Source organism: Mesoplodon mirus (assembly GCF_964341445.2).
Source record: "Mesoplodon mirus genome assembly, chromosome: 1".
NCBI lineage: Eukaryota > Metazoa > Chordata > Mammalia > Artiodactyla > Ziphiidae > Mesoplodon > Mesoplodon mirus.
In genome coordinates, this window is record NC_138976.1 from 35,696,638 (window position 1) to 35,724,495 (window position 27,858).

Here is a 27,858-nt window from a genome sequence, read left to right on the forward strand (position 1 = left end):
TTTTAACCACAATGAATCTTACTGGAACATGCTGTGATGTCCTAGATGAAAACACTAAGGAATACAGCAGGAAGGAACAAACCCACCTTATTTATTACCTAGAATTTGTTTTGGCTGTCCTTTGCCCTAAAACTGTGAAATAATTATAGCTGTTGTTTATAGCACATCCCAGCCAGATGTTCATCTAACCTCTGCATGAAAACTTCCAGCATCAGGGAAGGCCCATCATCCACCATGACCCTAGGTCATGATTATGTAGCTTCATTCGTTTTAGGTTTTTAATGTTTTATTTCATTTATAGTCTATTTATTTTGTGAATATTTGAAATGAGCTAGACTCAAGGCCAAGATAAAATAACAGAACCATTAAAGGATGATCCAGTGTGGAGATGGCAGTTAGGAAATGCCAGGAAACTGCAGGTAAGGGGTGCTATTGTATTTGAGTAGAGGAGGTAATCCTGAGATTTTTGGCAACGATGGAAACAGAAACCCAAGGGATTCCCTAAGTCTTCTGATCTAATGAGAGGAAGCTGATCATATTTTCAAGGGAGGCAAACATTCTCCTAACTCTATGTCCTATAAGGAATTATCATAAGGCTTTTTATACAGTGTACATTTTAAAAGGCATTAATGGACAGTGGCTTGTTGCCAGATGTTTTACCATAAATGTAAAGACATTTCTTATAACATTACTTCATAGAAGCTAGATTCTAGGGGTTTTTTAAATACTAGATAAATAGTATTTAACTGCTTCAATAAGCCAATTTTCAGTTGTGCCATCCCAGAAGAAAGAGAGGAGCACATTTATAGAAGTGGTCTCAAAGAAGTATATTTAATTTTTCTCTATCCCCAGGGAGTGAGCGTCACTGGCAGCCTTCATAGTCAATTCTATTGAGAGAGGAGGGAAATTCACAGGGACTAGTCTTTTTGCCTGGCCACCCCAAACTTCCTCTGGTTGCAATGATTTTCCAGTGCAGACCACTAACAGGTAGAGCCTGAGGGGAATTTCACAGGTCTCATAGTTTGCCTGCAGCTCTGGATGTAATGGTTAGAAATGGGGACCTTGCGGAAGCCCTACAGGGCTGTTCAGTTACCCAATGCTGGGGGTGGAGTCCAAAGAGGTAAAAGATTTGTAATACTGTGTCTTTATTACCTCTCCCACCTCCTTTTTTTGTGCCTTTGTCTTTTGCACTGAAGATTGATATTCTTTGTCAAATGGAACAACCATTACAAATATTTTCCACAGGTTTTCAAATGATATCTAAATTGATCCAGGTATGAATCCTTCTGGAGATATGATTACATATAACTACAAATGAAATTTAGAAGTAGACTCATTTGATATTGTGACATAAATAATCTCAAGTTGTCTTTAAAAAAAAAAAACTCTATAACTGCCGTGCTAAGTTAACGCTATTCAATGAAAAATTCCATTCTCAAGAAAATTTCTTGGGATATGGATATCCATGTTACAGTTAGAGGCTTGCTGGATGACTCTGGAATTAGACTACAGGGAGGTAGATCAGTTTAATGGACATTGTCATCAATTCAGTTGATTTTATTTTCCATTAGCTAGTTGGCATAAAATTCACATTTGAGATCCTTAATGATCCCTAGAATACAGGCATTTTGTTCCATTAATTCAAAAGGATCCATACCCTGTAGACACGAGTTAAGAAATACTTGATTATAGGAGGTCTCTCCACCTACAAGTGAGGGCTCTTACACCTCCAGATAGAACTGAGACTAAGCAGGGCCAAGCCTTATCTCAAAAGCATAGCTATGGATTTGCTCGAGAGCCTAGACACATAATCAACTGAGAACACAAAGTTTTGTTTCATAAAACAGAGAACAATCTTTGAGCCATTAAGCAATATCTTCTGCAGAAAGGATGAAACCAGAAAGCTATTCTGAGCTGGACAGAAACTTCCTCTGAGTCAAAATCAGAAGGGGAGGCAAAGCTGGCGGGGGGATGCAGGGGAAAGACAGCAGGCTTCACTTGTTTGCTCATTCATTCATTTGTTCACTCCCTCATCAGTCAAACACAAAATAAGTATTTTCTATTGATGGGGGATTCTCCTAGGCCCTGGGGTTTCAAATCAGACATGAACAACTCCAAGTGCTTAGAAGAATATGAGAAAACTACATGAAGTTAAGATCTGAGTCAAACAAAAATGGGCTTGGAAAGGTAGACTGGATCAAAATTAGGGAGAAATTTTATAGTCAGACTTGAATACAAGGGTCTAGTCTTGATTCTGAAGGCAATGGAGGGGGAGGGGTATCAACTTTTATATAAGGGAATGACATACATGGAGCAAGGATCTATTTGGAAAAGAGAATAGAGCTTTGGCGTGAACTTGGAGGTGAGGAGGGCTATTGTTTAAGGTAAATGTATTCACAGCTAGAACTAGAAGTGGGGGTGAAATTACTAAGGGAGAGAGGTAGAATGGAAAAAAGACAGAGCCTTGGGAAACAGTTATATTTGAGAACAGCAGGAGACAAAGAAGCCAGAGGAGAACTTGGGGATGAATCAGCAATAGAACCCAAAAAAGGAGGAAGTTTCCAGAATATAGAAGCTGATTAGTTAATGACACTTGTGTAATCAAGGAATAGCAGGATTGAGAAACGGCTATTTAAACTAGGTGCTGGAAGATTCTTGGTGACTTTCAAGACTGGGTGAGGGAATGAGTAGAAAATGAGAATTGGAAGCAGTAAATATATCCAATTCTTTCACGAATTAGACCGTAAAATAAAAGAGAGCAGTCTGAGAGAACACCAGATATATTCATTAGAAATATTTTGGTTGCAACAAGCCTCTTAGATAGCCTCATCCACCAGAGGACAGACAGCAGAAGCAAGAAGAACTAGAGTCCTGCAGCCTGTGGAACAAAAACCACATTCACAGAAAGATAGACAAGATGAAAAGGCAGAGGGCTATGCACCATATGAAGGAACAAGATAAAACCCCAGAAAAACAACCAAATGAAGTGGAGATAGGAAACCTTCCAGAAAAAGAATTCAGAATAATGATAGTGAAGATGATCCAGAGCCTCAGAAAAACAATGGAGGCGAAGATGGAGAAGACGCAATAAATGTTTAACAAAGACCTAGAAGAATTAAAGAACAAACAGAGATGAACAATACAATAACTGAAATGAAAACTACACTAGAAGGAATCAATAGCAGAATAACTGAGGCAGAAGAACGAATAAGTGATCTGGAAGACAGAATGGTGGAATTCACTACTGCAGAACAGAATAAAGAAAAAAGAATGAAAAGAAATGAAGACAGACTAAAAGACCTTTGGGACAACATTAAATGCAACAACATTCACATTATAGGGGTCCCAGAAGGAGAAGAGAGAGAGAAAGGACCCAAGAAAATATCTGAAGAGATTATACTCGAAAACTTTCCTAACATGGGAAAGGAAATGGCCACCTAAGGCGAGGAAGCGCAGCGAGTCCCATACAGGATAAACCCAAGGAGAAACACGCCAAGACACATAGTAATCAAATTGGCAATGATTAAAGACAAAGAAAAATTATTGAAAGCAGCAAGGGAAAAATGACACATAACATACAAGGGAACTCCCATAAGGTTAACAGTTGATTTCTCAGCAGAAACTCTACAAGCCAGAAGGGAGTGGCATGATATACTTAAAGAGATGAAGGGAAGAACCTACAACCAAGATTACTCTACCGGGCAAGGATCTCATTCGGATTCGATGGAGAAGTCAAAAGCTTTATAGACAAGCAAAAGCTAAGAGAATTCAGCACCACCAAATTTGCTCTACAACAAATGCTAAAGGAAACTCTCTAAGTGGGAAACACAAGAGAAGAAAAGGACCTACAAAAACAAACCCAAAACAATTAAGAAAATGGTCTTAGGAACATACATATCGATAACTACCTTAAACGTGAATGGATTAAATGCTCCAACCAAAAGACAAAGGCCTGCTGAATGGATACGAAAACAAGACCCATATATATGCTGTCTGCAAGAGACCCACTTCAGACCTAGGGACACATAGAGACTGAAAGTGAGGGGATGGAAAAAGATATTCCATGCAAATGGAAATCAAAAGAAAGCTGGAGTCGCAATACTAATATCAGATAAAATAGACTTTAAAATAAAGAATGTTACAAGAGACAAGGAAGGACACTACATAATGATCAAGGGATCAATCCAAAAAGAAGATATAACAATTATAAACATATATGCACCCAACACAGGAGCACCTCAATACATAAGGCAACTGCTAACAGCTGTAAAAGAGGAAATTGACAGTAACACAATAATAGTGGGGAACTTTAACACCTCACTTATACCAATGGACTAATCATCCAAAATGAAAATAAATAAGGAAATAGAAGCTTTAAATGATACAGTAGACCAGATAGATTTAATTATTTTTATAGGACATTTCATCCAAAAACAGCAGATTACACTTTCTTCTCAAGTGCGCAAGGAACATTCTCCAGGACAGATCACATCTTGGGTCACAAATCAAGCCTCAGTAAATTTAAGAAAACTGAAATCATATCAAGCATCTTTTCTGACCACAACACTATGAGATTAGAAATGAATTACAGGGGGAAAAAAGTAAAAAATACAAACACATGGAGGCTAAACACTACATTACTAAATAACCAAGAGATCACTGAAGAAATCAAAGAGGAAATCAAAAAATACCTAGAGACAAATGACAATGAAAACACGTCAATCCAAAACCTATGGGATGCAGCAAAAGCAGTTCTAAGAGGGAAGTTTATACCTATACAAGCCTACATCAAGAAACAAGAAAAATCTCAAATAAATAATCTAACTGTACACCTGAAGGAACAAGAGAAAGAAGAACAAACAAAACCCAAAGTTAGCAGAAGGAAAGAAATCATAAAGATCAGAGCAGAAATAAATGAAATAGAAACAAAGAAAACAATAGCAAAGATCGATAAAACTAAAAGCTGGTTCTTTGAGAAGATAAACAAAATTCTTAGAAGAAGAATTTTATTCTTAGAAGATAAACCATTAGCCAGACTCATCAAGAAAAAGAGGGAGAAGACTAAAATCAATAAAATTAGAAATGAAAAAGAAGTTACAACAGACACCTCAGATATACAAAGCATCCTAAGAGACTACTACAAGCAACTCTATGCCAATAAAATGGACAACCTGGAAGAAATGGACAAATTCTTAGAAAGGTATAACCTTCCGAGACTGAACCAGGAAGAAATAGAAAATATGAACAGACCAATCACAAGTAATGAATTTGGAACTATGATTAAAAATCTTCCAACAAACAAAAGTCCAGGACCAGATGGCTTCACAGGTGAATTCTATCAAATATTTAGAGAGGAGCTAACAAACACCCTTCTCATACTCTTCCAAAAACTTGCGGAGGAAGGAATGCTCCCAAACTCATTCTATGAGGCCATCAACACCCTGATACCAAAACCAGACAAAGATACTACAAAAAAAGAAAATTACAGACCAATATCACTGATGAATGTAGATGCAAAAATCCTCAACAAAATACTAGCAAACAGAATTCAACAACACATTAAAAGGATCATACACCATGATCAAGTGGGATTTATCCCAGGGATGCAAGGATTCTTCAATATATGCAAATCAATCAATTTGATACACCATATTAACAAATTGAAGGAGAAAAACTATATGATCATCTCAATAGATGCAGAAAATACTTTTGACAAAATTCAACACCCATGTATGATAAAAACTCTCCAGAAAGTGGGCATAGAGGAAACTTACCTCAACATAATAAAGGCCATATATGACAAACCCACAGCAAACATCATTCTTAATGGTGAAAAACTGAAACCATTTCCTCTAAATCAGGAAAAGACAAGGATGTCCACTCTCACCACTATTATTCAACCTAGTTTTGGAAGTTTTAGCCACAGCAATCAGAGAAGAAAAAGAAATAAAAGGAATACAAATTGGAAAAGAAGAAGTAAAACGGTCACTGTTTGCAGATGACATGATACTATATATAGAGAATTCTAAAAATGCCACCAGAAAACTACTAGAGCTAATCAATGAATTTGGTAAAGTTGCAGGATACAAAATTAATGCACAGAAATCTCTTGCATTCCTATACACTAATGATGAAATATCTGAAAGAGAAATTAAGGAAACACTCCCATTTACCATTGCAACAAAAAGAATACAATACCTAGGAATAAACCTACCTAGGGAGACAAAAGACCTGTATGCAGAAAATTATAAGACACTGATGAAAGAAATTAAAGATGATACCAACAGATGGAGAGATATATCATTTTCTTGGATTGGAAGAATCAATACTGTGAAAATGACTATACTACTGAAAGCAATCTACAGATTGAACACAATCCCTATCAAATTACCAATGGCATTTTTTAATGGAACTAGAACAAAAAATCTTAAAATTTGTATGGAGACACAAAAGACCCCAAATAGCCAAAGCAGTCTTGAGGGAAAAAAACGGAGCTGGAGGAATCAGACTTCCTGACTTCAGCCTATACTACAAAGCTACAGTAATCAAGACAATATGGTAGTGGCACAAAAACAGAAACATAGATCAATGGAACAAGATAGAAAGCCCAGAGATAAACCCATGCACCTATGGTCAACTAATCTATGGCAAAGGAGGCAAGGATATACAATGGAGAAAAGACAGTCTCTTCAATAAGTGGTGCTGGGAAAACTGGACAGCTACATGTAAAAGAATGAAATTAGAACACTCTCTAACACCATACACAAAAATAAAATCAAAATGGATTCGAGATGTAAATGGAAGACTGGGCACTATAAAACTCTTAGAGGAAAACATAGGAAGAACACTCTTTGACATAAATCACAGCAATATCTTTTTTGATCCACCTCCTAGAGTAATGGAAATAAAAACAAAAATAAACAAATGGGACCTAATGAAACTTAAAAGCTTTTGCACAGCAAAGGAAACCATAAACAAGATGAAAAGACAACCCTCAGAATGGGAGAAAATATTTGCAAACAAATCAATGGACAAAGGATTAATCTCCGAAATATATAAACAGCTCATGCAGCTCAATATTCAAAGAACAAACAACCCAACCCAAAAATGGGCAGAAGACCTAAATAGACATTTCTCCAAAGAAGATATACAGATGGCCAAGAAGCACATGAAAAGCTGCTCAACATCACTAATTGTTAGAGAAATGCAAATCAAAACTACAATGAGTTATCACCTCACACCGGTTAGAATGGGCTTCATCAGAAAAATCTACAAACAGCAAATGCTGGAGAGGGTGTGGAGAAAAGGAAACCCCTTGCACTGTTGGTGGGAATGTAAACTGATGCAGCCACTATGGAGAACAGTATGGAGGTTCCTTAAAAAACTAAAAATAGAATTACCATATGATCCAGCAATCCCACTACTTGGGCATATACCCAGAGAAAACCACAATTCAAAAAGACACATACACTCCAGTGTTCACTGCGGCTCTATTTACAATAGGCATGTCAATGGAAGCAACCTAAATGCCCATCGACAGACGAATGGGTAAAGAAGATGTGGTACATATATACAATGGAATATTACTCAGCCATAAAAAGGAACGAAATTGGGTCATTTGTTAAGACCTGGATGGATCTAGAGACTGTCATACAGAGTGAAGTAAGTCGGAAAGAGAAAAACAAATATCATATATTAACGCATATATGTGGAACCTAGAAAAATGGTACAGATGAATCCGATTTCAGGGCAGAAATTGAGACACAGATGTAGAGAACAAACGTGTGGACACCAAGGGGGGGAAGCTGTGGGGTGGTGGTGGTGGCAGTGTGATGTACTGAGTGATTGGGGTTGACATGTATACACTGATGTGTATAAAATTGATGACTAATAAGAACCTGCTGCATAAAAAAAAAAAAAAAAAAAAGTGCTTTGTACCAGAATGATTACTGTGTGTTGCAGGGGGAGGAGGCTACTTGATAATTTTATGTTGTTTTCCATAATTCCTTGCAATTTTCTTTCTAAAATAGATGAATTTCCTTTAGGAATTCCAGAAAGCCTTTAGAGAAATATTCTTAAAATTGTTTGCTTTACAAATGTATGTTATTATTTTATTGAGAAATAAGATTAAAATCATCTTTCTGATTTTAAGAAAAAAAAAGAAATGTTTTGGTTGCAAAAGACAGAAAAAGCAACCCAAAGTTTACATAACTGAAGAATTTATGGGGGTAGTTCAGGCTTCAGGCATGGATAGATTCAGTGTTCAAACAATGCCATGGGCACTTCTTGGCCTGATTCTGCTTTCCTCTATATGGAGGTTTCATTTTTAGGTTCCCTATGGTGGCAAGCCAGCTATGTAATAGCTTCAGCATCATATCTTTCCAAGTTCAAGTTTAGTACAATCAAAAGAAGAGGCTTTTACCTAGCTACTTAAGCAAAGCCCTAGAATTAGCTCTGGTTGGGCTTGGATAGGCTTGAATGGAATGAAGGGCCCATTCTTGATGGGGATGGAGTTCACTGATTGGTCTAGACCTAGAGATAGAGCCCTAGGAAGTACATAGACTAAGATCTAGAAAGGGCTTGGTTCCCTGGAGGAAAATCAGAGAACTACTAATAGGGAATGGTAGCTGGGTGGCAAAAACAACAAGGGTCCAAACACCAGGTTTGAAAAAGGATCACTGAAGAATAAAGGCCTGGCACAGAAGGGAGGGATGCAATCAAGAGATGGATGGAATTGACTTCAAACAAGGAAGCATCTTCATTTCTCTGATGGAAGAGGAGAAGATAATAAAAGATGACACACAAACCATTTGACCATGTAGGTGGAGGTAGTTAAAAATGCATATGTTGGAGACCTTCAAGATGGCAGAAGAGTAAGATGTGGAGAGCAACTTCCTCCCCACAAATATATCAGAAATACATCTACATGTGGAACAACTCCTACAGAACACCTACTGAATGCTGGCAGAAGACCTCAGACTTCCCAAAAGGCAAGAAACTCCCCACGTACCTGTGTAGGGCAAAAGAAAAAAGAAAAAACAGAGACAAAAGAATAGGGACAGGACCTGCACCTTGGGGAGGGAGCTGTGAAGGAGGAAAAGTTTCCACACACTAGGAAGCCCCTTCACTGGAGGAGATGGAGGTGGCAGGGGGAAGCTTCGGAGCCACAGAGGAGAGCACAGCAACAGGGGTGCAGAGGGCAAACTGGAGAGATTCCCGCACAGAGGATCAGTGCCGACCAGCACTCACCAGCCCGAGGGGCTTGTCGGCTCACCTGCCGGGGTGGGCAGGGGCTGGGAGCTGAGCCTCGGGCTTCAGAGGCCAGACCCCAGGGAGAGGACTGGGGTTAGCTGTGTGAACACAGCCTGAAAGGGCTAGTGCACAATGGCTAGCCGGGAGGGAGTCCAGGAAAAAGTCTGGAGCTGCCTAAGAGGCAAGAGACCATTGTTTCAATGTGCCTGAGGAGAGGGGATTCAGAGCACTGCTTAAAGGAGCTGCAGAGACGGGCATGAGCCATGGCTATCAGCACAGACCCCAGAGATGGGCATGAGATGCTAAGGCTGCTGCAGCAGCCATCAAGAAGCCTGTGTGCAGTACAAGTCACTATCCACACCTCCCCTCCCAGGAGCCTGTGCAGCCTGCCACTACCAGGGTCCCGTGATCCAGGGACAACTTCCCTGGGTGAACACACGGCGCCTCAGGCTGTTGCAACGTCATGCTGGCCTCTGCCGCCACAGGCTTGCCCCACACTCCGTACCCCTCCTTCCCGCTGGCCTGAGTGAGCCAGAGCCCCCAAATCAGGTGCTCCTTTAACCCCGTCCTGTCTGGCCCTCAGGGGACCTACATGCAGAGGCGGGGCCAAATTCAATGCTGAACCCCAAGAGCTGTGCGAACAGAAGAGAAAGGGAAATCTCTCCCAGCAGCCTCAGGAGCAGCGGAATAAATCTCCACAATCAACGTGATGTACCCTGCAACTCTGGAATATCTGAATAGACAACGAATCATCCCAAATTGATGTGGTGGACTTTGGGAGCAATGATATATATATTTTTTTCCTTTTTCTCTTTTTGTGAGGGTGTATGTGTATGCTTCTTTGTGTGATTTTGCCTGTATAGCTTTGCTTTTACCATTTGTCCTAGGGTTCTGTCTGTCAGTTTTTTGTTTTTCTTTAGTATAGTTTTTAGTGCTTGTTATCATTGGTGGATTTGTTTTTTGGTTTGGTTGCTCTTTCTTTCTTTTTTTTCTTTTTTTTATTACTTTTTAACTGTTTTTTTTAATAATTATTTTTTATTTTAATAACTTTATTTTATTTTATTATTTTCTTTCCTTCTTTTTTTCCCCTTTCTTCTGAAACGTGTGGCTGACAGGGTCTTGGTGCTCTAGCAGGGTGTCAGGCCTGTGCCTCTGAGGTGGGAGAGCCGAGTTCAGGATATTGGTGCACCAGAGACCTCCCAGTTCCACGTAATATCAAGTGGTGAAAGCTCTCCCAGAGATCTCCATCTCAATGCTAAGACCCAGCTCCACTCAACAACCAGCAAGCTACAGCGTTGGACACCCCATGCCAAACAACTAGCAAGACAGAAACACAACCCCACCCATTAGCAGAGAGGCTGCCTAAAATCATAATAAGGTCACAGGCACCCCAAAACACACCACCAGACATGGACCTGCCAACCAGAAAGACAAGATCCAGCCTCATCCACCAGAACACAGGCACTAGTCCCCTCCACCAGGAAGCCTACACAATCCACTGAAACAACCTTAGCCACTGGGGGCAGACACCAAAAACCAAAGGAAATACGAACCTGCAGCCTGCGAAAAGGAGACCCCAAACACAGTAAGATAAGCAAAATGAGAAGACAGACAAACACACAGCAGATGAAGGAGCAAGGAAAAAACCCGCCAGACCAAACAAATGAAGAGGAAATAGGCAGTCTACCTGAAAAATAATTCAGAGTAATTATAGTAAAGATGATCCATAATCTTGGAAATAGAATGGAGAAAATACAAGAAACGTTTAACAAGGACCCAGAAGAACTAATGAGCAAACAAACAATGATGAACAGCACAATAAATGAAATGAACAGTTCTCTAGAAGGAATCAATAGCAGAATAACTGAGGCAGAAGAACAGATAAGTGACCTGGAAGATAAAATAGTGGAAATAACTACTGCAGAGCAGAATAAAGAAAAAAGAATGAAAAGAATTGAGGACAGTCTCAGAGACCTCTGGGACAACATTAAGTGCACCAACATTCAAATTATAGGGGTCCCAGAAGAAGAAGAGAAAAAAAAGGGACTGAGAAAATATTTGAAGAGACTTTAGTCAAAAACTTCCCTAATATGGGAAAGGAAATAGTTAATCAAGTCCAGGAAGCACAGAGAGTCCCATTTATCTCCTTGGATAAATCCAAGGAGAAACATGCCAAGAAACGTATTAATCAAACTATCAAAAATTAAATACAAAGAAAAAATATTAAAAGCAGCAAGGGAAAAACAACAAATAACACATAAGGGAATCCCCATAAGGTTAACAGCTGATCTTTCAGCAGAAACTCTGCAAGCCAGAAGGGAATGGCAGGACATACTTAAAGTGATGAAAGGGAAAAGCCTACAACCAAGATTACTCTACAGCAAGGATGTCATTCAGATTTGAAAGAGAAATTTAAACCTTTACAGACAAGCAAAAGCTAAGAGAATTCAGCACCACCAAACCAGCTTTACAACAAATGCTAAAGGAACTTTACTAGGCAGGAAACACAAGAGAAGGAAAAGACTTAAAATAACAAACCCCAAACAATTAGAAAATGGTAATAGAAACATACATATCGATAATTACCTTAAATGTAAATGGATTACATGCTCCAACCAAGAGACACAGACTGGCTGAATGGATGCAAAAACAAGACCCATATATACACTGTCTACAAGAGACCCATTTCAGACCTAGGGACACATACAGACTGAAACTAAGGGGATGGAAAAAGATATTCCATGCAAATGGAAATCAAAAGAAAGGTGGAGTAGCAATTCTCATACCAGAGAAAATAAATTTTAAATAAAGACTATTACAAGAGGTAAAGAAGGACACTACATAATAATCAAGGGATCAATCCAAGAAGAAGATATAACAATGGTAAATATTTATTCACCAAACATAGGAGCACCTCAATACATAAGGCAAATGCTAACAGCCATAAAAGGGGAAATTGACAGTGACACAATCATAGTAGGGGACTTTAACACCCTACTTTCACCAATGGACAGATCATCTAAAATGAAAATAAATAAGGAAACACAAGCTTTAAATGATACATTAAACAAGATGGACTTAATTGATATTTATAGGACATTCCACCTAAAAACAACAGAATACACTTTCTTCTCAATTGCTCATGGAACATTCTCCAGGATAGATCATATCTTGGGTCACAAATCAAGCCTTGGGATGTTTACGAGAATTGAAATCATATCAAGTATCTTTTCTGACCACAACGCTATGAGACTAGATATCAATTACAGGAAAAAAATCAGTAAAAATTACAAGCACATAGAGGCCAAACAATATGCTACTGAATAACCAAGAGATCACTGAAGAAATCAAAGAGGGAATCAAAAAGTACTTAGAAACAAATGACAACGAAAACACAACGACCCAAAACCTATGGGATGCAGCAGAAGCAGTTCTAAGGGGGAAGTTTACAGCAATAAAATCCTACCTCAAGAAACAAGAAACATCTCTAATAAACAACCTAACCTTACACCTAAAGCAATTAGAGAAAGAAGAACAAAAACACCCCAAAGTTAGCAGAAGGAAAGAAATCATAAAGATCAGATCAGAAATAAATGAAAAAGAAATGAAGGAAACAATAGCAAAGATCAATAAAACGAAAAGCTGGATCTTTGAGAAGATAAACAAAACTGATAAACGACTAGCCAGACTCATCAAGAAAAAAAGGGAGAAGACTCAAATCAACAGAATTAGAAATGAAAAAGGAGAAGTAACAACTGACACTGCAGAAATACAAAAGATCATGAGTGATTACTAGAAGTAACTACATGCCAATAAAATGTACAACCTGGAAGAAATGGACAAATTCTTAGAAAAGCACAACCTTCCGAGACTGAACCAGGAAGAAATAGAAAATATGAACAGACCAATCACAATCACTGAAATTGAGACTGTGATCAAAAATCTTCCAACAAACAAAAGCCCAGGACCAGATGGCTTCATTGGAGATTTCTATCAAACATTAAGAGAGGAGCTAACACCTATACTTCTCAAACTCTTCCAAAATATAGCAGAAGGAGGAACACTCCCAAACTCGTTCTATGAGGCCACCATCACCCTGATACCAAAACCAGACAAACCTGTCACAAAGAAAGAAAACTATAGGTCAATATCACTGATGAATATAGATGCAAAAATCCTCAACAAAATACTAGCAAACAGAATCCAACAGCACATTAAAAGGATCATACACCATGATCAAGTGGGGTTTATCCCAGGAATGCAAGGACTCTTTAATATACACAAATCAATCAATGTGATACACCATTTTAAGAAACTGAAGGATAAAAGCCATATGATCATCTCAATAGATGCAGAAAAACTTCCAACAAAATTCAACATCCATTTATGATAAAACCCTCCAGAAAGTAGGCATAGAGGGAACTTACCTCAACATAATAAAGGCCATATATGACAAACCCACAGCCAACATCATTCTCAATGGTGAAAAACTGAAACCACTTCCACTAAGATCAGCAACAAGACAAGGCTGCCCACTTTCACCACTATTATTCAACATAGTTTTGGAAGTTTTAGTCACAGCAATCAGAGAAGAAAAAGAAATAAAAGGAGTCCAAATCGGAAAAGAAGAAGTAAAGCTGTCACTGTTTGCAGGTGACATGATACTATACATAGAGAATCCTAAAGACCTTACCAGAAAACTACTAGGCCTAATCAATGAATTCGGTAAATTAGCAGGAAACAAAATTAATGCACAGAAATCTCTTGCATTCCTATACACTAATGATGAAAAATCTGAAAGAGGAATTAAGGAAACACTCCCATTTACCACTGCAACAAAAGAATAAAAGACCTAGGAATAAACCTACCTAAGGAGACAAAAGACCTGTATGCAAAAAACTATAAGACACTGATGTAAGAAATTAAAGATGATACCAACAGACGGAGAGATATACCATGTTCTTGGATTGGAAGAATCAACATTGTGAAAATGACTATACTACCCAAATCAATCTACAGATTCATTGCAATCCCTATCAAACTACCAATGGCATTTTTTTTTTTTTTTTTTTTTCTTTTTGCGATATGCGGGCCTCTCACTGTTGTGGCCTCTCCCGTCGCGGAGCACAGGCTCCGGACGCGCAGGCCCAGCGGCCATGGCTCACGGGCCCAGCCGCTCCGCGGCACATGGGATCCTCCCAGACCGGGGCACGAACCCGTATCCCCTGCATCGGCAGGCGGACTCTCAACCACTGCGCCACCAGGGAGGCCCCCAATGGCATTTTTAACAGAACAAGGAACAAAAAAATTTCACAATTTGTATGGAAACACAAAAGACACCAAATAGCCAAAGTAATCTTGAGAAAGAAAAATGGAGCTGGAGGAAACAGGCTTCTGACTTCAGACTATACTACAAAGCTACAGTAATCAAGACAGTATGGTACTAGCAAAAAACAGAAATATAGATCAATGGAACAGGATAGATAGCACAGAGATAACCCAAGCACATATGGTCACCTTATCTTTGATAAAGGAGGCAAGAATATACAATGGAAAAATGACAGCCTCTTCAATAAGTGGTGCTGGGAAAACTGGACAGCTACAAGTAAAAGAATGAAATTAGAACAGTCCCTAACACCATACACAAAAGTAAACTCAAAATGGATTAAAGACCTAAATGTAGGGCCAGACACTATAAAACTGTTAGAGGAAAACATAGGCAGAACACTCTATGACATAAAACACAGCAGGATCCTTTTTGATCCACCTCCTAGAGAAATGGAAATAAAACCAAAAATAAACAAATGGGATCTAATGAAACTTAAAAGTTTTTGCACAGCAAAGGAAACTATAAACAAGATGAAAAGACAATGCTCAGAATGGGAGAAAATATTTGCAAATGAAGCAACTGACAAAGGATTAATCTCCAAAATTTATAAGCAGCTCATGCAGCTCTATATTCACAAAAACAAACAACCCAATCCAAAAATGGGCAGAAGACCTAAACAGACATTTCTCCAAAGAAGATATACAGATTGCCAACAAACACATGAAAGAATGCTCAACATCACTAATCATTAGAGAAATACAAATCAAAACTACAATGAGGTATCACCTCACACTAGTCAGAATGGCCATCATCAAAAAATCTACAAACAATAAATGATGGAGAGGGTGTGGAGAAAAGGGAACCCTCTTGCACTGTTGGTGGGGAAGTAAATTGATAGAGTCACTATGGAGAACAGTATGGAGGTTCCTTAAAAAACTAAAAATAGAACTACCATATGACCCAGCAATCCCAGTACTGGGCATATACCCTGAGAAAACCATAATTCAAAGAGTCATGTACCACAATGTTCATTGCAGCTCTATTTACAATAGCCAGCACATGGAAACAGCCTAAGTGTCCATTGACAGATGAATGGATAAAGATGTGGCACATATATACAATGGAATACTACTCAGCCATAAAAAGAAACGAAATTGAGTTATTTGTAGTGAGGTGGATGGACCTAGAGTCTGTCATACAGAGTGAAGTAAGTCAGAAAGAGAATAACAAATACCGTATGCTAACACATATACATGGAATCTAAAATTTAAAAAAAGAGAGAATGGACTTGAGGACACGGGGAGGAGAAAGGGTAAGCTGGGACAAAGTGAGAGAGTGGCGTGGGCTTATATATACTACCAAATGTAAAACAGATAGCTAGTGGGAAGCAGCTGCATAGCACAGGGAGATCAGCTGGGTGCTTTGTGACCACCTAGAGGGGTGGGATAGGGAGGGTGGGAGGGAGATACAAGAGGGTGGAGATATGGGGATATATGTATATGTATAGTTGATTCACTTTGTTATAAAGCAGAAACTAACACAGCATTGTAAAGCAATTATACTCCAATAAAGTTGTTAAAAAAAGAATGCATATGTTAAATGGTTTCAATTTTTAAGTAAAACCTCAAGAGAGGGAATAGGTAGTGTCATTTTTTGGGGGAAAATTATTTAAAGCTATTGCTTTGGGACTTCCATGGTGGCGCAGTGGTTAAGAATCCACCGCCAATGCAGGGGACACGGGTTTGATTCCTGGTCCGGGAAGATGCCACATGCCGCGGAGCAATTAAGCCCGTGTGCCACAACTACTGAGCCTGCGCTGTAGAGCCCGCGTGCCATAACTACTGAAGCCTGCGTGTCTAGAGCCCGTGCTCCACAACAAGAGAAACCACTGTGATGAGAGGCCGTGCAACACAACAAAGAGTAGCCCTCGCTCATGGCAACTAGAGAAAGCCCATGCAGCAACAAAGATCCAAAGCAGCCAAAAAAAAAAAAAAAAAATCTATTGCTTCAATTATGTTACAGCAAATACACACAAATAGAAACCGAAGATAAAATTCTACAGTTAGCATATCAAATGCTCTCATTCTCTATACTGCAGACATACTCTTTACAAAGTTTAAGTATGAATTTTTTTACTTTACATATATTCTTCATAACTCTATTTATTTATTTATTTAATCTTTTAGCTCAATCATTTAAAACAATTAAAAATTTTTTTTACAATTTTGAAAGGTTACTTTCCATTTATAATTATTACACAGTATTGGCTATATTCCCCGTGTTGTACAATACATCCTTGAGCCTGTCACAACCAATAGTTTGTACCTCCCACTCTCCCACCCCTATACTGCTTCCCCCCAAGTAGTTTGTTTTCTGTATCTGTGAATCTGCTTCTTTTCTGTCCATAACCCTTTTTAATTGCATACTGTTTCACAGACTAGATGTATCAGAAATCACTTAGCCACTCTACTAAAAAAAGACATTTACCTTGCTTCCATATTTTGTTAGAAATAATGCTACAATTACTATGCACTTAGCCATTTATTTTTCCATGAGGTATTTCATTAACAAAAATTCCCAAGAATGGGATAATGTGTGAAAGGGAATGAACAGTTTTTTCCTCTTATGTGTGTTGCAAAATCACCTTTCAAAAAGTACGCACAAGTGTCCGTGCTCCCAGCCATATATGTAATTACTAGTTTCATCACACACCAAGTATTTGAGGCATTCCATTCCATTAATATCTTTGAGATAATTAACATAACATACTCATGTGTGTCAGGATGGGTCTAAAAAGTTTAGTCATGTTAATTCATTTCATTTTCACTAAGGAGGGGGAAACTTTTTACGATCCATGTTTTTACAAATAGGGAAACTAAGATACCAAGAGGTTATTAAGTAAACTGCTGGGAAGTGGAAGAACTGGTTTTTGAACCACAGAAATCTGAGCCCAGAACTTGCCTGGTCAACCACTAGGCTATTTTACCTTGTAATAATAGCTTTTGATTGATGTTTGCCCAAGTGTGAAAAACGTGTATATATTTGTGAGAGAATTTCATCATGCCACTTGTTATAAGGTTCTTTTTTGATGGTTCTGCCCCAAAGAGGGATAATAGTGGGGTATTTCATATGGATTTGGACACCTCAAATGGTCTGAATGGGGAGATTTATCACGATTCATGTTTTTTTTTTTTTTTTTTTTACCCCTTGCCAATATGTAAAGTTCAGAAACTAAGAATTACATTGCTAAGATTAAAGATAAATACAGTTGCTTCGTCCATCCAGGATACCCCAGGCCTTTTTTTTTAGACTCTGATGGCTCTATAATCTATTTCAATCTGCCAGTTAGCATAGGAACATACCTTCTGGGCTTGCTTGAACATCTGAAATGTGGGTATTGCTTTGATGTGATAAATTTGGGCCAACTCCTGGAAAATAAAAGAAATGGCATGAAGTCACAATTCTGGTATCCTCTCTCTGGACCAACAATGGTACTTGGTTGACGTCTCAGGAGGCATGTCTGAGAGCCCAGGGACAGCTGACACATTACAGATTCTCTTGCCAAGAACTTTTCTAATATATCCTCAAAGCTTCAAGGAATGTTACAGTAGAAAAATGTCTGTTTCCAGCATTCCTGAGCTTTCTCATTCAAGAGCTCTAGGAGACGGGTGAGAGATGGGGGCCAAAACAGAATGGACTGAAGGACAAAATGAGCTCTATTTAAAAGAGCTTGTGAAAGACTGCAGAAGGGCACCAGTGGAATCCAATATGGAAAGAGCATATTGTAAAAAATAAGAACGAGTAAAGGTCTCTTTATAACCACACTTGAGACATGGGGTGATATAATGTCTTGCATTTTAAGTAAGGCTTGCATATTTCTTTCTTTTAAGCCTTATGCCTCTTCACTGCCCATCTTTGTGAAAGATTTGGAGCCAAGAGACAAGAAAATATGTCAGCATTCCAATTGCTCTAATCCATTACAATCTGATTTCAAATACCACTTTTTATTTATTTTGTTTGAGTCAAAAGAAAATTAGCCACCCACAGGATCAAAACCTCTCCCCTGCCACCCCCCACTACATTATAATTTTCATGACCACGCAATGACAACAATGAATACATTACTCTTAGAAAAGAAAATTGTGCATTTTGTTTCACCTTAAGAGACAAAGAGCTGTAATCAAAAAAGAAAATAATAACATATGTTGCTGAGGGTATGGAGAAATCAGAACCCTCATACATTGCTGGTGGGAATGTAAAATAGTGCAGCTGTTTCGAAGACAATTTGTCAGTTCCTCAATAAGTTAAATAACGAGTTACCATATGACCCAACAATTCCACTTCTAGATATATAGCCAAAAGAAATGAAAATGTATACATAAATGTTTATGCCAGTATTAGACATAATAGCGAAAAGTTGCAAACAACCTGAATGTCCATCGTAGGATGAATGGATAAAAAAATGGTAATATATTATTCAGCAATAAAAGGGAATGGAGTACTGATACATGCTACATCATGGATGAATCCTGCAAACTTATGTTAAGTGAAAGAAGCCCATCACAAAAGAACACATATTCTATAATTCCATTTATATGAAGTGGCCAGAATAAGCAAATCTAGAGACAATGTAGACTTATGGTTGCTTAGGGTTGAGGTAGTCGATGGAGGGATCAGGGCAGGGAGGTGACTGCTAAAGGGAACAATGTTTCTTTCTGGAGTTGTGAACACTTTCTAAAATTGATTGTAGTGATAGGTGCACAGCTCTCTGAATATGAAAAAGACAAAGAGATAATAATCCTAGCTGTGTATTCTGAATGCATAGTACATGATTCATCTTAAAGGACAATCACACACTGTCACACTTTAATGAAAGTTGAAGGAAATGGAAAAATGGAACTTTTATTATGTTCTGGGTAGTATGTCATATATTTTGTGCCTTTTATCATATTCCGTTAATTATATTATTATGTTTTACATACAGAGAAAGTGAAGTTTATAGAGGTTAACTGATAAGAGGTCACAAAACTATTAAAGGGCAGGATGGGTGAATAGTAGATTTTTTAAATTCTAAAGCTCAAGTTCAATCCAATGTATGTATAGGCCACTTGTTATTGGTACTTTTCCTCAATATAAGTGAACAAATGTTAGGAAGAATAATTCTGTAGACACATTGTGTGTATCAGTAAGCACATTTTGATTGAGGACATGGGCTGATCATATTTGCGGGGGGTGGTGAGGAAGAAAGGCTCTAGGGAGGTAAGGAAAGGATTTCCTGGAATTCCTTGTGGGGTTTAAAGAACCCCACAAAAAGCATAAGCTATAGCAAGGGGACAGCAAGTTATGTTAAAATGTCTGTAATGCATTGAGTTAGGTTTTAGAAATTGAATAATAATCTACTATAGGGGTGAAAATCATTTTTCACTTTGAGCTCAACTTCAACGAACTGGTATTGTCTGTCTAGAGCAACTCTACTGAGTAGGATTGTGGGGCAGAGTCCAGAGCAAGTGGTGAAGAATATTAGGCTTGATTAGTGAATTCTGCCATAGTATGGGAAGGTGGGGGGCAGGAGGAGAGCCACAGATTTATTGTCTTTTTTAAAAAAATACAAAATATACAAGAACGTTATGAGGGAGTTTACTACAGTTCATCACACTTTAAATTGCTTATATAATCACTGAGACAGCACTCTCAATGACATCTCATTGGATTTTACATATCTACAAGGAAGGATTTAAGATTCTTACCCGAGCATTGTCCACATCCACATTAGCAAACATGACGTTTCGGTATTGCACAGACATTTCCTTCAACGTAAAAGAGTAAAAATTCCTCATTAGCTTAAGGTTAATATTAAATCACACACTAGCAATGTCTTTTAGCAAAAACAAAACTGAACAAAAAGGTTGATCAAGAGAGCTAAGCATCATTCTGGCATTGCACTACTGCCTAGAACCTCAAGCACCAAAGTCAAAGTTGGATGCTGCCAAGGTCAAGCAAAGATCAATGGCAGAACCAGAGTCTAAAGTCTGTGTTCTGCTATGTATCAAAACTAGATTTTCCAGAATCCTCTGCCAGCTGTCTTCCTGTTAGGTTCTGCCGGTGGGAAGCATTTGCAAGAAAATGGAAAATGGGAGGAGGGAAAAACAACTCTCCTGCTTCTGTTCCAGATGTTCTGGAAGCATCTTTAACAGCAGTGGTGACAGTGGTGTTGGTAATGGTTATAGGGTAGTGGATGCAGAAGCAGCCTGTAAATGTCAGCTCCTGGGATTTTCTTTTTTCCCAACAGCTATGTTCATTCTTTAAGGGCACTTAATAGCATATTGATTTGTTTGCATTAACATCATATCTCAAGCATTTCCATTGACCTGTTTCAAATGAAACCTCTCTTCAGTGGTGGTGTGAAGTGTCCAGAGTTTGGCCAAGTGGAGACAACAACAGATGGAGCTGTCACTGGTGGCTGCTCCCATGGACAAGCAGGAAGCAGCATGACACGGATTAGGTGGACATTAGGTGCAGAGTTCTGTTGTAGGGATTCTCTCCGGTTGTTTGTCCATGGAATGTGCCCCAAGTGGGAGTTCTTTCTTCAGTGGCTCATCAAGATGATGAAACTGGGGGAAAACTCTTGGATAATAAACACGAAGGTCTTTGGTATTTTAGAGTACTTTGCAGATAAAAAAAATATGCTGATTTTGACTGGCAGCATCTCCATGCCTGGCAGGAAGATGGTGTTGCCCAAGAATTCCGGGGAAATTGACTTGCACTTTTCAAGTTTCAAGATACATGGGTGTTCTCCAGTAGCAGTCAGGCGGGGCAATGGGTTTGACTTATGTGGACATCTGATTTCAGGGTCAGGTTCTATTTAGGAAGTTTTCAGAGTCTCCCAAGTCTGACAGGAAACGGACAGGGTTATAGTAGTTTTGTATTGAGTAGTAGTCGGAAGACATGGTACAGATACGGGTTCCTTGCTAGACTGGGGTTCCCTTGTGAACACTGCCTTCCCTCACTATCCCACTCCATCTACCTAGGACCCTCCTCTGCCCTCAACAAAAATTCTTCCTTCTGCTCTGTTCTTCCTCCCACATAATCTGTTACCATCTGGTCACCTGTTCTGTTTGCTCTTAACTCTAAACTGTCTCCTGAATTTGACCTTTCCTTTTTTCTCCCCAAACCACTGCCCTAGTTTTGGTAAACTCATCATTGACATTGTTGTTCACCTTGGGTTACCTGCCTCAGTCTTTCCAACCCATTCTTATACAACTCTGCCAAAAGTATTTTCCAAAAACCCACATTTGATCATGGCAAAACCTTTTATTTATTTATTTTTTTGTGGTACGCGGGCCTCTCACTGCTGTGGCCTCTCCCGTTGCAGAGCACAGGCTCCGGATGCGCAGGCTCAGCGGCCATGGCTCACGGGGCCAGCCGCTCTGTGGCATGTGGGATCTTCCCGGACCGGGGCACGAACCTGTGTCCCCTGCATCAGCAGGCGGACTCTCAACCACTGTGCCACCAGGGAAGCCCGTGGCAAAACCTTTTTAAACATTCTTCTATTTTGACTCTACAGCAACTCATTAAGTTATAACACAAGGGCCTTCTCCATCTGGGCTCAGCTTCCTTTTCAAGGCTTGTGTGTTGCTACTTCCACTGTATACACTGTAAGTTAGCCTCACAGAGTACCTGCCTTCCCACGATCACACCATGCAATTTCTCAACAAATTTATAACTTCCCCTTTTCCAGAAATGTTCTTTTTGGGGTTCTATGCCAGGTGATCCTCTTAGCCCAGAGTCATCAAGCTTCACCCTATAGACCAAATCCAGATCTCCACGTGGTCTCATAAATAAAGTTTTATTGGAACATGTTTGCCCATTCGTGTATTGCCATTGCCTGCTTTTGTGCTACAACATCAAAGCTGAGTATATATGACATAGACCATATAATCTGCAAACCTGAAAATACTGTCTTTAACCTTTACAGAAAAGGTTGCTGACCCCTGCCCTTAAGCATCAAAGCCCAGATCAAATGGGACTGTGGAATTTACTCAAGACTTAAAGTTTTAAATCACTTCTTAAAATCCACATTTGCTTATGATTTACTTTTTTTCTTCTTGCCATACATCCTTTAGCAGAGACTCTGGGTTGTCAACTTTTAGTTTTTGTGTGTCTGAAAAGGTCTTTTTTAAAAAAATTAATTAATTAAATTTTATTTATTTATGGCTGTGTTGGGTCTTCGTTGCCGTGTGTGGGCTTTCTCTAGTTGCAGAGAGTGGGGGCTACTCTTCGTTGCGGTGCGCGGGCTTCTCACCGCGGTGGCTTCTCTTGTAGCAGAGCACAGGCTCTAGGCATGCAGGCTTCAGTAGTTGTGGCACAGGCTCAGTAGTTGTGGCTCGCAGGCTCTAGAGTGCAGGCTCAATAGTTGTGGTGCACCGGCTTAGTTGCTCTGCAGCATGTGGGATCGTCCCAGACCAGGGCTCGAACCCCTGTCCCCTGCATTGGCAGGCGGATTCTTAACCACTGCGCCACCAGGGAAGCCCCTGAAAATGTCTTGAATTCTTCCCCACCTAGAGTAATGTTATAGCCGGCTCACTTCCATGCCACCCTCCTGCAGAGCCTGGAAAAGGGAAAAGGGAAAGTTTCCTTGGATTCCCTTGCAGCTAGAGTTCTGGATGCAAATTGGTTTCACCAGTGAGATGCATGCAGGCAAGACTTGGAAGGCAGAAGTGAGACAGAGCTACTTTCTTTTCATCTTTGGATGTCCTGCTGGAAAGCACGCCTGGGGTGTGGGAGGGTAATCGTGCTGGAGGCAGCAGCTATGCTGAGGGATCCAGTGCCCCGACATCAGCTTCCGGATTCTGATTCTAACTCCCCAACTGCTGTTTTTCTGTTTGTTTTTTGTTTGTTTGTTTTCTCCAAGTAGTGGCTTTCCATCTCTTCTCACATCTGATATTGGCAAAGTTAGGATCCCTTCAGGTGGGTCTGTTGTGCTTTTGAGTCATTCGTGGGGTTCCAGTCGGGAGCCCATTCATCCAGTCTTCTAATGATTTTATGAGCATTTACCTCCTCGTATTAAAATCCTTTTCAGTCTAATTTGGTTTCTGTTTCTACTTTGATCTCTGATAAAGGGTCCTAGAGTAAGAAAAGCATTTCCTCCAACTCCACTATGTACAATGAGTTTTAAATAAATGACACATGATGAATACCTTCTCTTGAAAAAGTTCAAACATTATAAGAAAAATAAAGCAAAGCATGAAATTTTCCCATTCTCAATCCTCCCCCAATTTTCACTCCCTCTCACAGAAAAAAAAAAAAACTTGTTTGATATGCATCTTCTGCTCTCCTTTGTCTACATATAATATATATGTATATATGTTGACATACACACATATGTATATGTATCTCTTTTATATAAATGGGACCATACTGTATAAATTTTCCTATATTGTTCTCTTTTTACTTAATTCTATTGTTGTCTTGGAGGCAATTCCTTCATTATGTATGGGTCTACTTGATTCTTTTTATCATCTGAATAGTATTTCACAGTGTGGATACACCCACATTTAAAAACTGTGTGTGCATTAGTTTGGATTCCAACAGAAAACAGATGGCACATTCAAATTAGGATAATTTAGGGACGTTTATCACCAAAGGGCTAACTATAAATAACTGTAAAGTTAAGGATGGGTGTGGAGGAGCTGTGAGAGTCTGGACACAACAGTAGCAGAGCCCTTACCACCCTCAGGGCCCGAAGGTATGAAGGGAGAAAGGGGTTACCAAGCCTGAGATTAAAATGCCTCATTGGCCACTGAAATTTGATCAGCTTTGACTTTGTGGCAGGTGAGGTAGTTATACTCCTGAAGCTAAACTTTGGAGACTCTAAGTTTAAGTGTCTGAATAGAGGGGCCTGCCAGATATGAAAATGTTCCCTGTGGATATTCTAAGAATTTTAGGCAGAGAATAGATGTTGAGATGTCATGTAGCCAATTTCTCTATTTGAATATGTTTCTTTTAAATTAAATATCAAAGGTTGTGATTGTGGTTAGAATGAATTCAGGTAGATTGAAGAGTTTAAGTCAAAAAAGTTGAAATGTTAGAAATCTTGCTGAAAATAAACCAGAGTATTTTCAGTTGTGTAGAGAAATCCAAATTTTATATTTGAAGGAATAGATTTCATAAAATGGACCATAATGTGAAACATCTGCGCAATAAGGAGAAATGAAAAGAAAATGCCCTGAGTTTCTTTCTGCTGCATGTTATACACCTCCTTCCCCGCCCCTCAATGGTGAAAACCCTTAAATGGGGTAATAGGAAAATTAACTAGATGAAACATTGTATAGACATGAAAATTATAATCTGGAAACCTGATAAAAACATGAACAAATGTGTATATGGAAAAAGATCTGAATATAAGTATATGATTACAACTAAGTGGAATATTTTACTAAGATATTTTATAAAGGAGATCAGATATGAAAGGAATATGTAAGACATAGGATTTGTTCTGATAATAGGGTTGATTGGGAGCAGTTTATTCTTTTATATTATAGTTAAAAACAAGTATCATGTTCATCTGTAATCTATTCCAATATTTGGAAGTTCTGAATTCTGGAACTTAGGTAAAATGTCATTATTATGAATAATCCATTCCTTTGTACAATTGTACTCTTTCACACCTTTTGATGATCCTTGCAGAATTATCCATAGACAAGTAATATTAATCTTCTGGTGTGTATACTAATGATCTAATTAGATCTCACTATATTATATTCAGGTTAATCAGGATGCTTCAAAAAACTATGATTCTGTGCAAAAGATTTTAAGTTTAATTAGGTCCCATTTGTTTATTTTTGTTTTTATTTCCATTACTTTAGGAGATGGATCTAAAAAGATGCTGCTGTGATTTATGTCAAAGAGTGTTCTGCCTATGTTTTCCTCTAGGAGTTTTATAGTATCTGGTCTTACATTTAGGTCTTTAATCCATTTTGAGTTTATTTTTGTATATGGTGCTAGTGAATGTTCTAATTTCATTCTTTCACATGTGGCTGTCCAGTTTTCCCAGCACCATTTACTAAAAGGACAGTCTTTTCTCCGTTGTATATTCTTGCCTCCTTTGTCATAGATTAATTGACCATAGGGGCGTGGGTTTATTTCTGCGTTTTCTATCCTGTTTGATTGATCTACATATGTCTGTTTTTGTGCCAGTACCATACTGCTTTGATTACTGTGGCTTTGTTAGTGAAGTCTGAAGTCAGGGAGCCTGATTCTTCCAACTCTGTTTTTCTTTCTCAAGATTGTTATTGGCTAGTTGTGTTTCCATACAAATTAAAAAAAAATTTTGTTCTGGTTCTGTGAAAAAAGCCATTAATAATTTGATGAGGATTGCATTGAATCTGTAGATTGCCTTGGGTAGTACAGTCATTTTAAAACAAACTTATGGTTACTAAAGGGGAAAGGGGGGTAGGGATAAATTAGGAGGTTGATATTAACACATACACACTGCTATACATAAAATAGTTAACCAACAAGGACCTACTGTGTAGCACAGGGAACTATACTCAATATTTTGTAACTTGTAAGGGAAAAGAATCTGAAAAAGAATATCTCTATCCCTATCAATCAATCAATCTATCTATCCGTCCAAATCATTGTGCTGTATGCCTGAAACTAACACAACATTGTAAATCAACTATACTTAAATGAAATTGAAAAAATTAAAAAATAATAATAAAAAAAGAAGTAGGCACCAAGTCGGGGGGGGGGAGCTATGATTCCATAATGGCTCATAAGGGCAAAACTTTTAAGCTTTATTGGGAAAACTATTTGAGAACTTTAAATTCCTTCTAAAATTGTGAAATAGACACTGATGATACTTACATGAAAAAGAGGATAAATTCTTTTGCAAGGACCACACCATTTTGCTGAAAATTCAATTACTACAAGTTTGTTTTCGGCAGATTTCAAAAGTGCTTTTAATTCATCCTGAGACCAGAGCATAAATGAGGAAATGTGCACAATCACTGAATCTCATAATGTCTTGCAGGGAATAAAATGACAGCTTAGTTATGGTGCCCCACCCCATTGTTCTCCAGGGGATCCAACATTTCCTAAATGTCCTTGAGAGCATATATATATATTTATCTTCCTAAGTATACATAAGTGATGACAAATCCACACAAAAAGGTTAGGATTCTATTTACCAGATGGGTTGGTAATGGTGGTTGGTAATGGTTGGATACCTCTGGGAAGAGACTGAGATTGGATAGTGAGAGATGAGGGGTGGAAGGTGGGGATGAATGGGTGTTCAAGGTGGACATCTATATTTGATTTTTTAAACAAGGACCTAAACATGCATTAACAGAGAAATCTAAAGGAGAGCTAATCTAATACCTTGAATCATTTCTTGTTTTTGTTTTGTTTGGTTTTGGGGGAATGGGCTGATCATTATTAAAGATATAGTTAAAACCATACATTTAAGGATTAGACATGCTTCTTGCTGAATGTCTTAAGTGAATTTTTTCTAACAACTGTCTGTATCATCTAAGTAAAGTAAGATTTTCCCTCCTGGGACCTCAGATCATGGTATCTATGCTTGATTGCTTTGTGAACAATGTCCTACACTAGTTATTTCATGCACAGCTTGTCTTCCCAACAAGTCCCTACAGAACTCAATCCTGACTCACTTCTGTGCCTCCATGGCCCCTAACTGGCACATGGTAAGTGCTCATGGAGCATTTAGTTGATGAATGAATGATCTGCTAATACATAGTGTTCTGTTCAAGATTTATTTTTCCTTTTCTCACTGGAATTCTACCAAGAGCATCTAATTTACTTTGCGCTTGGTAATCTCTTCCTTAATCTCTACAACCACCCTATGCAGTGGATATTATTATTATTATCCCAATTTCACAGATGAAAAAACTAACATTTATTAACTTTCTCATGGTCAACCAGCTGGTGAGTGGTGTAGTTGGGATTGCTAGCCTAGTAAGCTTGACCCCAGAGTCCATTTCCTTAACCACTATACAAAATCGTCTCCTGAGTTCTTTATAGTAACGGGGCTCACTCTTCCTCTTTCTGGCCCAAATGCCATCATGCGCTTATACCTGGACCACTAATTAATATGGAGGGATGGGATCACTAATTGAGTTAAATCAATCAGGGCCTATCACTGGAAATAGGGATGGGGTTTATTCCATACAAATGGCATATACTTTATAATTGGGGAGTCTTGACAATTACATTGCCATTTGATTTACTTTCAAGAAGTGAAACGGATGACTCAA

At 38.7% G+C, this 27,858-nt stretch overlaps 1 protein-coding gene across 1 annotated transcript in view; it reads right to left on the minus strand.

Moving 5' to 3' along the window:
• The window catches only part of LOC309806729 (thioredoxin-like), a gene marked incomplete at both ends in the record, with an annotated part of 60,368 nt that extends 33,799 nt beyond the window's left edge, over positions 1-26,569 (minus strand). The window contains 3 exons of the mRNA XM_082625681.1: positions 17,944-18,009; positions 20,329-20,388; positions 26,450-26,569. Of these exons, the coding sequence (XP_082481807.1) occupies positions 17,944-18,009; positions 20,329-20,388; positions 26,450-26,569 (246 nt within the window). The remainder of the gene's footprint in view (positions 1-17,943; positions 18,010-20,328; positions 20,389-26,449) is intronic.
• Positions 26,570-27,858: the final 1,289 nt, after the last annotated feature.